This window comes from Vulpes lagopus, chromosome 23 (assembly GCF_018345385.1).
Source record: "Vulpes lagopus strain Blue_001 chromosome 23, ASM1834538v1, whole genome shotgun sequence".
Lineage (NCBI taxonomy): Eukaryota > Metazoa > Chordata > Mammalia > Carnivora > Canidae > Vulpes > Vulpes lagopus.
Genome location: NC_054846.1, coordinates 35,085,578 through 35,098,464, shown reverse-complemented (window position 1 = coordinate 35,098,464; position 12,887 = coordinate 35,085,578). Strand labels below are relative to the sequence as shown.

Here is a 12,887-nt window from a genome sequence, read left to right as displayed (position 1 = left end):
ATTTGAATTTTTATTGAGATTATTGTTATATTTTGATGAGTATCAAATCATATGGCACTTCAAATGTCATCTGCTGTTTTAAAAGAGTAATTAAATTTTAATTGTTAAATGTCAGTATGGATAAAATGTTGGAACTTTTGCAGCTATTTAAACTTATGATGAGTTTAATAAAAAAATGTTTTAAGAAAGAGTTCATCAAAAATAAAGACCAATGTCCATTATGCCTTTCCATTCAAGATATTAAAATATACATCAGAAGGAGAAAGTTACAGAGTAGAAAAGCAGCATATTTAGTGACCAGAAACTACCCAATTAAAATATGGAATAGATAATTCAAGTTAATTACTTGGTTACCAAGTAATGCAAAAAAAACTTCAGTTAGACAGCTAAATTTACCCTCTCTATAATGGTTAAAACAATGGTGTACTAAGAGTTTTGATACATATTATTATACTTTTGCTGTTTTACAGTAACTTTTCTTGCATTTCAAGGAAGTACTAAATGTACTTTCTATGAATTTACACAAATAGATCATTTTGGTCACCTTGATTTTTCTACCCAAAGCATAATTTCATGTCATTAAGATTAATTTTGGTCTGATTAAATATATATCGTCTAACTCTTTGGAAAAAAAATTTTTTTTTATATTATGTAATAACATCAATGTTTTTGTTTGCCCCATAGTCATTCCTTCGCTCATTTTAGGCAAAGAACATTAGTTTTCCTTCAGGAAACTTTTCCACATCTTCAATCCATTTGAGTGATGATGACACCCTAGATCCATGGATTAGCCATTCCCTTGGCCTGAGCCATTACTAGGAATGAACATGTTTCCCACATCATTTGACAAGGTTCAATATTAAGGGTTTACCTTGAAAAATATTCATTTCTTTGGAAGTTAATTTAAAATGATGATGATAACGATGAGAATTCTGAGAGCTTCCTCTTTGCCAGGTATTCTTCTAAACTATTAGATATTAATTCATTAAATATCCAAAACAACCCCATGGCATAGGTATTGTTACTATCTCTATTATACAGATGAAGAAACTGGACACAGAGATATTAAGTTGCCCATGGTTATTAGGAAGTAAAATTGAGATTTTTAACCCAGTCTGATTCAGAGTTCTCCGTCTTTGCTTATTCTGCCTCCAGGATCTATGTCTGAGCTTCTGGGGCCACCCCAGTATATGAATAACAAGAGGCACAGAGCCAAGAGTTGGAAAAGGAAGCCCTGGATACAGCTGGGTCTGAGGTCAGCTCTGTGCTTAATCTCTTCTGTTACAGGAGCCAATAATTTCCCGTTTTCCCTTAAATCCAATTGAGGTGGGTTTGTCTTCTTAAAATCAGTGGTGTGTGGAAGTGGACTCAGGTCAGCAAATGACAACCAATTGTTATTTTGCAAGCTAATTCATGTTACATTGGTAGCTTGATATCATTCATAATAGGAGTACTACCTCTAGAAATTAGCAAATGCTGGTTTTTGTTTTCTGTTTTTGGTGAAGCGGGGACAGAGAAGAGAGTAAGTTTCTTAAGAGTTAACAGGACATCAGTGCTTTTCAACTAGGAGAGTCTTGTTTAGTACATATGATAGACTGCCGGGTCATGCCCAGACATTTCAAAAATGTTGAAAAATGTTTAAAAATGAAGAAAAAATGCATCTGGTTAAGAGCACATGGATGGGTGTTCATTGACCTATTCTGGCAACTTTTCTGTCAAAATTTTTTGAAATAAAATGTTGCAGTAAAAAAAAAGTAGACTGGAGGCTGGGCTCAGCACTCATCAGATTAACTGGTGGTCTGGGTGGTGACTGGGAACCTCTTTGGTTCTTTTTGTTATCGTTTTTTTTTTTTTTTTTTAACCCCCTGCAGTAATTCTAATTGAGAGTCACAGCTGAAGACCTCTGGATAGGTGAACACCAGATGGGGTACCTGAGCTTCTGGGCTTCAGATGATTAAAAGGAACAAGTTCCACTAATCTGTGGCCACAAATAAATGGAGAAAATAAACTAAGAGAAAGGAAACCTTATTTATTGAAAATACACCTAACTAGGAGTCCACTGTTTATTATAAAATAAAGGGAGGGAAAAGAGTTTTCTATTAAATGCAAGGGATTTTAATAGCTTCAAAAAGAATGCTGCAACATAGAGTAAAATAGAATTAGCCTCTCAAAGCAAGAAGCCAGATGAGGAGGTCTTATAGGTGACTCCATTCAAATGGCCAAAGGAACTGGAGTATTCTTGAAATGCTCTCTGGTTTTCATTGTTGTTTTGTTTCTGTGAGAGAGTCTTCGAGTCAGACAAGATTGTGTTTGAATTCAAGTAGCCTACCTCAGATATTTAGCTTCTCCAGGCCTTAGTCTCCCATCTGTAATGGGGATGCAAATAGTAACTATTTAGCAGTTTTTGTGATGAGGCATACAAAGTGCCCCAACACAGTGCTGCCACAAGAAAATACTTAATATAAGAAATTATTTGAAAATACTGAATGAGATTTTCTTGTTTCTCATAACCCTACTTCATTTTTTTTTAATTATAAAATTTTAGTTTATTCAGTCCTATAGGTCTCAGACTCAAATGTAACTAACAAATGTTAGGCCTAGAGAACTAATATTTGAGTACATGACTTTATTTTGTTGTACTTTTAGAAGCACTTTGGACCAAAGATGTGAACAGTGTCCAGTCAGGATGAGGAGTCGCCCATCCAAACATAAATTGTTCCAGGCATCTCCACTGTGTGGATTATGACATTCTCTACCCATCGCCCTCTCCCCCCAAAAAAGAAAAAATTGAGTGGACCAGGTTTTTATCCTCTTAAAACCATTAACAATTGTCCTCCCCCACAAAATTACTCTATTTTACCAACTCAAATATTCAAGTTATAGTATGTACTAAATTACTTAAGAACCATTTTTTTTAAGATTTTTTAAAATTTATTCATGAGAAACACAGGGGGTGGGGCAGAGACACAGGCAGAGGGAGAAGGGAGAAGCAGGCTCCATGCAGAGAGCCTGATGTGGGACTGTATCCTAGGACTCTGGATCACACCCTGGGCTGAAGGCATGCGCTCAACCACGGAGCCACCCAAGCTCCAGGCGCCCCTTAAGAATCATTTATTAAGCAATGGTTTGCCAAGACTTAGAATTAAAAGGTCATGTATACATATTCATTTAGGCTAGACCTTCTAAAGTGAGCTGATCTAAAGTTCATTTCAACTGGCCAGATAGGCAGCTGCCCAAGGCACCTCAAAGATACTAACTTAGAAAAAATAAGGAATTATTCCATTCATTCATTTATAATAGAATAACATGGCAATTAGTCAAGGAGGTGAGCAATTGCTTCAGTGTGTGAGCTACTGTGTTTTGAACAACTGTCCTTATCGAAACTTAGGAAGTTTCTTAGGAGGAAGAGTTTGAATACACTAACCTCTGACATATACCACGGAAGAAAGATCACATAACCTACCATGCTTGTGAAGAAAATATGAAATGTACTCAGAAATGCCTAGAAAATTCTTATAATTAAAGCAAATATCAACTGAATTATGTTTTCTTAGCATGATCTTTTGATTTAGTAGCTATTTACTTTTAAACTTGGGGATGGTAACCAGAGGGATTACATGTCTTTTTTAAACGCCTGGTTTAGCAACATTTAAGTGAAGTCTCTTTAAAGAGTCCAAGACTTCTTTTAATTGCTAGCAGGTTAAAGTTTAAATTGCAAAAAGACTAAATGGCAGTTTTATATTCTCAGACAAAAAATGTAGAACTCTTGATAATTGCACTTAGTGCTTAGAGATAACACACAATGGCAAATCCACTATTGAAAAATTGCTTTTGGCAAAGCACTTCATTCTGGAAGAGCACAGCTGGTGACTTAGATAGCATTGCTGTGGCTCCAACTCATGATGAGTCTAGATTTCTTAAGCAGAAGTCCTAGAAATTCTTACAAGTTGCACATTTAAATGTCTACATTTTATCTTATTTTAACCTAAGGGACAAAATTATACATGAGGTCCACAGTACTATGTGTGAATTGATACTTATATTTTGCTCTCAAACAATTATCATAATCCCACCTTGAATATATCAATCACATGCATTTACTGAAACATAAAAGGGTTGATTTTAATAAAAGTACAAACTGATAATGTAATCTTTGTCTAAGGTGACTAGTTAATGGTCCTAGTTTGGGTTAATGTGAATGTTGGTAGATAGATGTTCCTGGAAATACTGTAGAAAACATTAGGTCTACAGAAAATCAAATTATACATTCTGAGGTATTGAGATATCTTCAAAACTAACACAGATGATGTGGTAGTTCAATGCATAATTCAAATGAGCTTGTTAATTCCCTGTCTGGAAACTGAATCCTTTTTACTAGAGCACACCTGCTTAACACAAATCCATACTGCTCAGGACTTCCAAGGATAAAACTGGCCACTATGTGAAAAGTAATATTTTGTTCTTCCTTTAGGTGCTTGGGATTCATCAGTGAACAAAATAAAGATTCCTTCTCATATGGAACTTTCATTCTATAGGGGAGAGTCATGCAAGAAACAATAGATGTAGTAAACAAGTAAGATATATTGTATCTGAAAAAAGAAAAGAAATATGGCAAAAAGAAATTAGAGCAAAGCCAGGAAGATTGGAAATGTATAGGGAGGAAGTGAGTAGTGTGTTCAAATTAGATGTCATTAAAAAGCTGATATTTGTGTAAGGCCTTGAAGAGGTAAAGGAGCTAACCATGAAGGTAATGACAGGAGAGCATTTCATGCAAGGCCCCTAAGGCTGGGAAAAGCAAGGGAACTAGGATAGTTGGAACAGAGTAAGCAGAGGAGCATCCATAACAAGAGTTATGGATGATAAATTCAGAGAGTTAACAGGGTATCAGATTAAGTAGTTATTTAAGCCTTTTTTAGGACTCTGATTTTACTCTGAATGAAATGAAAAGCCTTTGGAGGTATGATATTTGATTTGTGTATAAGAGTATCAATCTGCTGACTTGTGCTTTGAGCAGACATAGAGGGACAGGAGTTGAAGAGTTAAGAGGCTGTTGCTATATCCAGGCACAAGATGATGGTAGTGGCATGGCCCAGGGTTGGAGTAGCTGAGATTATGAGAGAATGCAGATTCTGGGTATAATAAGACAGTAGAGTTAACAGGATTTCTGTATGGATTGGATATGAGAGATGAGATTGCCAAAGGAGTAGACAGAGAAGAAAAGGGAACCAAAAACTAACTCCTAGAACATTCCACATGTAAATAGTTGAGGAAAAATCAACAAGGGAGAGTGAAAATAGAGCACTAGGTATGTAGGATTAAAAAAAGGGGGGGGGTATGATGTGAACTTAGATACGAATTATATAAATGAAAAAGGGGTAATCAAATGTGTCAAGTGTTACTAATAGTTCAAGTTATGTAAGACTGAGAAGGGACCACTAGATTTAACATTTTTGTATATCACTGGAGAAGGGCTGAAAGGTCTGATTTACACAGGATCAAGAGAGAACAGGAGAGAAGGATCTAATAATAGCATGAATAGATAACCATTTTGAGGAGAACTGCTACAAAAGGAAAGAAAAATATAGGGTAGTAACTTGTGAGAAAATGGAGAACTTTTTTAATAGTTAAGAGAAATAAATACATGTTTTTATGCTGATAGGAATGATCCAATAAACATGAAAAAAATGTAAAAGACAGAGGAAAGAACTGTTGAATTTGTATTCTTGAGTAGACTAGAGTGGGTAACATCTAGTTAATAAAAAAAAAGAAATCAAAAGATGGGCTTTAGATAGGAGCTCATCTTTGGTAAGAGAGGGAAGAGGCAAGTACACATTATAATAGGTGAGTATAGTGATGGAAATCTGTAGAGGTTCTCCTTGTTACAGTTTCTCAGTTCAGTCAGACAGAAGGTCATCACCTGAGGTGGGAGAGGTAGGAGGTTTACAAGAAGGGGAAGGTATGAAATGATAGTCTAGGAGAGTATAGAAGAACTGGGGGAATAATGCATAGTGTCATTGGTAGTCAGAATTAAGGTCTCATTTGAGGTTTGTGCTCATGAACTTAACCCAATAAGCACACTTACATGTTTTCTCAAAGCTGTAATGGATTCAGTCACTGAGTAGGTGGCAAGTTGTGTTTGACCAGTGTTATGGTTGCTAAGCAAGTACAGTGAAGGTACACAGGGGCAGATTACCAGGGGATGATATCCAGGGGGTGAAGGATTGTGAAATGATGGCACAATCAATGAATTGGAGATCCCAGTGGATCTGAGGTATTGTTTACACCAGAATTATAGACGGACTGAAATAGAAAAATAGGTCATAGGGTGAAATGCATGTAACTGAGATCATGGGGTGGGGATGGGGGTGAAAATTAGCACTTGGATACAACGAAGAAAGAGTGACTGAGATGGAGATGATAAGATCAGTGGAGGAAGTAAATTCAAGGAACTGAGAGGCTAGGGTGACAGGCATCATATATTTATATACTGAAATCAGCAAGAATTGACACAGGGGTACTGTTAGAGGGACAAGCAGTCAGGAGTGCAGACTTTTGAAAAACCAGAGGGACCTGGGTGGATATAAAGAGAGGCAAACAAAACAAAACAAAACAAAACAAAATAAACAAAACAAAACAAAACAAAAAAAAACTAGAAAACAGAAAACCCAGCAACACTGAGGTAATAATGATATAACCTGTTGGCATGAGATACAAGCTGGATGGTTTTAGGGAGCAGAGACAGAGAACAATTTGAAATTGGCAGAGGACCAAGGGGACCTTCTACCTCACCTCCAAGTCAAATGCTATTTGAGAACTGGGAGGAAAAACAGCAACCATTCAGAGAGTACTGCAGGAGAAGCAGGGTCCATAGAAGGAATTATGTTTACATCTGTGAAGATGAAGGGAAAGTTCAGAGAGGAAGGTGAGAAAGAATCGTGCTAACAATAGAAGGTTGGGGAAGGGTGGATGAAAGGAGCCACATAAAGGTAGGAGTGAGTCACTTGAGAAATGGGGTTTCTGGTATTCCCTGCTGTGAAATAATAGACACTGTATATGTTGGTCTCTGCCCCTAATTCCTGGCACACTGCTCCTACAAGCCTTGTAATTTCCTAAGTAACAAGAGTGCTGGGGGCACCTTTCATTCCAATATTTGGTTTTTGATTCTGGTTTCTGACCTAGAACTCAAATCTCAGAATTTCCTGGGTGATCAGAGTGTCTTTTGTTCTAATGAGGTGACTTTAGGTGGGTTCCTGATAGAACCAGAAAGATCAAGCCATGGTTAGAAGCTTGGAACTTTAAGCACCTTCCTCCCTATGCTCCAGGAAGAGGAGAGGGGCTGGATATTGAGCTAATAATCGATCATGTCTACATGATGAAGCTTCCATAAAAATTCCAAAAGTACAGGATTAGAAAAGCTTCCAAATTGGCAAACACATCCACATACTGGGAGGACAGCACACCCCAACTCCACAAGCTCCTGTGCTCTGGATCCTTGCAGACCTTGCTTTATGTACCTCTTCATCTGGCTGTTCATCTGTATCCTTTATGATATCCTATATTATATAATAAACTGGTAAATGTAAGTTATTATTTCCCTGAGTTCTGTGAGCCATTCTAGCAAATGATAGAATCCAAGGAGAAAGCTCATGAGAACCTCTGATTTGTAGCCAAGTTAGAAGTTTGAGTAGCCTGGGGACCTACTACTTTGGATTGACATCTGAAGTAGTGGTGAGGAGAGTCTTTTGGGAGCCTTTAACCCATGAGATCTGTGCTAACTCCTGGTACTGTTAGAACTGAATTGTAGGATACCCAACTGGTGTTGCAGAGAATTGCTTGGAAAAAATCATTGATGTGGGGAAAAAAAATCCATCCATTTTGGTGTCTGAAGTGTTGTATGGTAATAATGTGAGAACTAATGAGAAACACACAAGAGTGTTTTTATTGTTCAAAACAGATGTCAGATGAACTGACATAAACAACAACAACAAAAGGGCAGAATGAAATTAGTCCTGGCAAATTCAAATCAGGTAAGTGGACATGATGAGAGTGTGTGGGACGCAGGGCTGGGTGTATAAGATAGAGAAAATGAGATGAGAGAAAGCAGGATGTTGGCAGCCTGTGAAACTCATGTATCCCTCTCACAATGGAGGGACAATGCCTAGGGTTTGGTCCCAGGGCATGGATCTAGTCTTGACCCTATTGAGAGAGAAGAAAGCTGACTCAAGAGTTGGGCTCAGTCTTGATACCTGTTGAAGAAATTAAGACTTCCAGAAAAGCCAGAAGGAATCTTTGACCACCACATTCTATGTCTAAAAATTAGAGTAATAAAATGTATCCCTACAAAATTTAGCCCAGGGTGGTCTAAAAATGGGAAGCCCAACAACTGTCAGTTAAAAAGACATTCCACCCTTCTCTTGTGCAGAGGTGCAGTCTGTTTTCCTCTAGTCCCAAAAGAACTAGTTTGAAAGATAGTTAATTTTATCATAGACATTTAAAAGCAAACTATTAATGGGATTATAAGGAATTTAGTACAATGTTCCTAGTGAAATAAAATTACACTCTATGTAAAGCAATGAAGCCAAGTTGATCCGTTAGTAGGTACAATAACTTTCACTACAGGAGGACCCCAGTAGTGTCAGTAGTTATCTATCCACCCCCCATCCATCCATCTATCTATCCGTAAATTTACTGAGCATCTGTGCTCCAGACACTGCAGAGAGTGTTGATAAGGAAACTAGTTATGATCTCCATCTTCATGTTTACAGTCTAGTGAAGAAGAAAATCAGTGATCAAGATATTGTATATATGATGAATACCACAAGGTCAGAGTTTTCCAGAAGAATATAACAAGTGGACCTATCTTTTACCATTTGCCAAAAGATTATCTGAAGCCAATTTTTCACATCCTAAAGGACTGATAAGCTCATTTCTAGAATGATTCCATTGTGAGAAACACAAGGGCCAGAACAGAAGAGTGATATAGCTACAACACAAGGGAAACCTGACAGTCCCAACTTCTTAAGCAAGATCTTTGACATTCACTGTTTTAGGGTATGGTGTACTCTGTATCCCCTTCCCAGAACTCAGGCTCAGGTTCATCACAAAGTAGAATCTCAGTATCATCTAGGAAGACTGAATTGTGCCACAGCTTTTCTTTTCTTTTTTTTTTCCAGCAATGGGATTGCATTTTCTCCACAACTGAAGCTTAGAAAGAACCACATATATAGCTGCTGTTCTAGAAGCTGAAGTGTGCAGCTCAGGGCATGCCCTTGCTTTCCCAATCTATAAGATAGATTTCTGCACACTCCCAGGGAGCAACAGTGAGGCATGACCTGTAAGCTTGGCTCCAGCTGTACAATGGTTTGCTGAGACATAATTTTCCTTCTACCTAGTGAGGTCATTAGCCAGTTCATGTATAGATGAATAAAGTCCACTTTAGATATGCACAGAGAAAGTTTAACTTGCTCTTTGTTCACTTCATCTGGTTAGCTACTTGATGGCTCATTCTAAGCTTTATCTCATGATTCTCCATAGAATCATCCCAAAACATCCATTGGCTATTATACCATTTTCATTTTGCCATACTTTAGTGTATCATTGTATGCTACTACTCCAAAACCACATTATAATATGTTAAGTCCATGTTATTTAAAACATATACTCACTGCTACTTGGTGGCAAAAATAATCCATTGATATTGCGAGGTTTGCTGTGATAAAAGATACAACTGATCTTCACACAACCAAGAGGCTGAGTTTCCCAGAAGCATGAAATGCTGCAGTTTTGCTAGACAAAAAGAGGTGGAGGAAACGTAATGATCAAATGCCATATTCAAAATAAATACAATGCACTATAATACGACACAGTGTGACAAAACTATCTCAGTTACTGATCTAGGATCATGTATGTTTCCTGTATTTCTAGACTCTGCTATTTAAAAGACACAATAGGTATTTCTAAAATATACTCCTCCCTTTTTATAAGAATTTTATAAGTAGCATGCAAAATGCCTAAAATTAAGTAGTGGAAGAAAGAATCATTTTTTTCCTCTATTGTGTTGTAAGAGTAGAGTTCAATATTATCGACGGGAGAGGTTTTTAACAAACATGATGATGGCAAGTAATTCTACCTGCATTTCCATGTGTCTAAATCTGCAAAGTGGATCTAAACATTTTCCCTCTCTCCATAATGAGCACACAGTGTCACTGCCAAGAGCCTCTTCACAGTGTCGGAATCGGCACTGGGAACCCTGTAAGAAAAAAAAACACTATAGAAAATTGAACATACCAACATTAATGTTCAACAACAGTAGGTTGCTAATTAAAGAAAATATGACTAGATCAACTTAGAATCACAAGAAAATGCTACAAAATAAGGTCATAAGTCTAAATTTTAGTAAATTTGTTTAATTTTAGTGAGAGATTGGCAACGTAACCTAATGATTGAATAGTACAACATGGCCACAAGTCACCAATAAAATGCTACTCTTTGATATCAGTTAATCTGTATGATTCACTAAGAATAAACATATGAGAACAGGAATGCTCTTGATCACAATCCATTGATGAAACAATTTAATTTCTCTTTCTGGAAAAAGCCAGTTTTTTTTGTTTTGTTTTCTTTTAAGAATCGCAGGTCACACTCAAATAGTAGAGATTATCTCTATTAATAATTATTAGATAATGTTTTCTTAGTCTATGGAAATACTGTTAAGTGTGTTTTTATAGGGAAAGTGAACAGAGCTTAAAGTTCATATTATTGTGGAGTTCTAAGTAATTAGCTCACTATGCTACATTAAATGTGTATTCTTAGGAGAACACAGGCAACATCCTTTTTGAAGTCGGCCACAGTAACTTGTTGCAAGATACATCCATGAAGGCAAAAGAAACAAAAGCAAAAATGAACTATTGGGACTTCATCAAGATAAGAAGCTTTTGCACAGCAAAGGATACAGTCAACAAAACTAAAAGACAACCTACAGAATGGGAGAAGATATTTGCAAATGACCTATCAGATAAAGGGCTAGTTTCCAAGATCTATAAAGAACTTATTAAACTCAACAGCAAAGAAACAAACAATCCAATCATGAAATGGGCAAAAGACATGAACAGAAATCTCACAGAGGAAGACATAGACATGGCCAACAAGCACATGAGAAAATGCTCCGCATCACTGGCCATCAGGGAAATACAAATCAAAACCACAATGAGATACCACCTCACACCAGTGAGAATGGGGAAAATTAACAAGGCAGGAAACAACAAATGTTGGAGAGGATGTGGAGAAAGGGGAACCCTCTTACACTGTTGGTGGGAATGTGAATTGGTGCAGCCACTCTGGAAAACTGTGTGGAGGTTCCTCAAAGAGTTAAAAATAGAACTGCCCAGCAATTGCACTGTTGGGGATTTACCCCAAAGATACAGGTGCAATGAAATGCTGGGACACCTGCACCCCGATGTTTATAGCAGCAATGTCCACAATAGCCAAACTGTGGAAGGAGCCTTGGTGTCCATCGAAAGATGAATGGATAAAGAAGATGTGGTCTATGTATACAATGGAATATTACTCAGCCATTAGAAACGACAAATATCCACCATTTGCTTCGACGTGGATGGAACTGGAGGGTATTATGCTGAGTGAAATAAGTCAATCGGAGAAGGACAAAAATTATATGGTCTCATTCATTTGGGGAATATAAAAAATAGTGAAAGGGAATAAAGGGGAAAGGAGAAAAAATGAGTGGGAAATATCAGAAAGGAAGACAGAACATGAAAGACTCCTAACTCTGGGAAAGGAACTAGGGGTGGTGAAAGGGGAGGAGGGCAAGGGTTGGGGGTGACTGGGTGATGGGCACTGAGGGGGACACTTGACGGGATGAGCACTGGGTGTTATTCTGTATGTTGACAAATTGAACACCAATAAAAAATAAATTTATTAAAAAAATAAAAATAAATAAAAATTCTAAAAAAAATTTAAAAATGTGTATTCTTTATGCCCTTGGTCTACAAAGATAAACAATTGTGCCAATACATCTATACATGCACAGCCCCATCTTTATATACCTTTATTTACCAACAAAAGTAAATGTGGATTATTTTAATAGGCTGCTATTACTTTTTTTTTTTATTCTCTTTAACACATAGGCCCACACTTGGAAAAACTGCAGGTCATTGTCTTTTTGACAGAGAAGTACATGACATACAATAAAAATAATCCATGAAGTTCTGTTTTGACATGTTCCATGTTTTTTTCTTACCTTTCTCACCCTCTTATGCCTGTCTTCACAATTTTCCCCTTATAAAAGTGGATCTGTGGATCTTGTAGTACAAGATAGGGGACAGGGCTAGATAAACAATATTTGAACTCTTGGTTCTGTTACCTGTCCATAGTTACAAAGTTAATTCATTCTTTACCCTGTCTGTGCTTCAGTATCCTCACAGATAAGATGCCCTCCTCAGAGATTGTAAAAAAATTATGTGCTGTAAAAATTATTGCAGATGCTATTATTATGTATTCATTTAATTATTTATTGATAATTTACCAACCTGTGGTAGGTACTTTTGAGATACAGCCGTGAAACAGACAAACTCTGCACACATGGAATATAAATTCTATCATTACTTATCATCTCTAGGTTTAATCATAAAGGGACAGGTAAGTAAGTGGATCAAATTCTCATGGTCAAAGAGGCTGACTCCCTTCAGGCTTCCTAGCAGAGATAAAACACTTTAAATCAGACACATTGTATCTTTCATTCAGGCATGAACATGAATCTCCAAATTGCTACATTTATTTGGTTTTATTGAGATCCATTAATCCTACTCTCTTAAAGGGTTTTCTTTTTTGTTCCCCAGTTAACCTTATAAACTTGAATTCATACTTGGCTA

The 12,887-nt window shown here is 37.0% G+C and overlaps 1 protein-coding gene across 1 annotated transcript in view; it reads right to left on the bottom strand.

Moving 5' to 3' along the window:
• The window catches only part of C23H12orf50 (chromosome 23 C12orf50 homolog), a 39,527-nt gene that overhangs the window by 23,032 nt on the left and 3,608 nt on the right, over nucleotides 1–12,887 (bottom strand). Inside the window, exons 3-4 of the mRNA XM_041739201.1 lie at nucleotides 10,130–10,249; nucleotides 9,666–9,786 (exon numbers count right to left, since the gene is read on the bottom strand). Coding sequence (XP_041595135.1) covers nucleotides 9,666–9,786; nucleotides 10,130–10,249 — 241 coding nt within the window. The remainder of the gene's footprint in view (nucleotides 1–9,665; nucleotides 9,787–10,129; nucleotides 10,250–12,887) is intronic.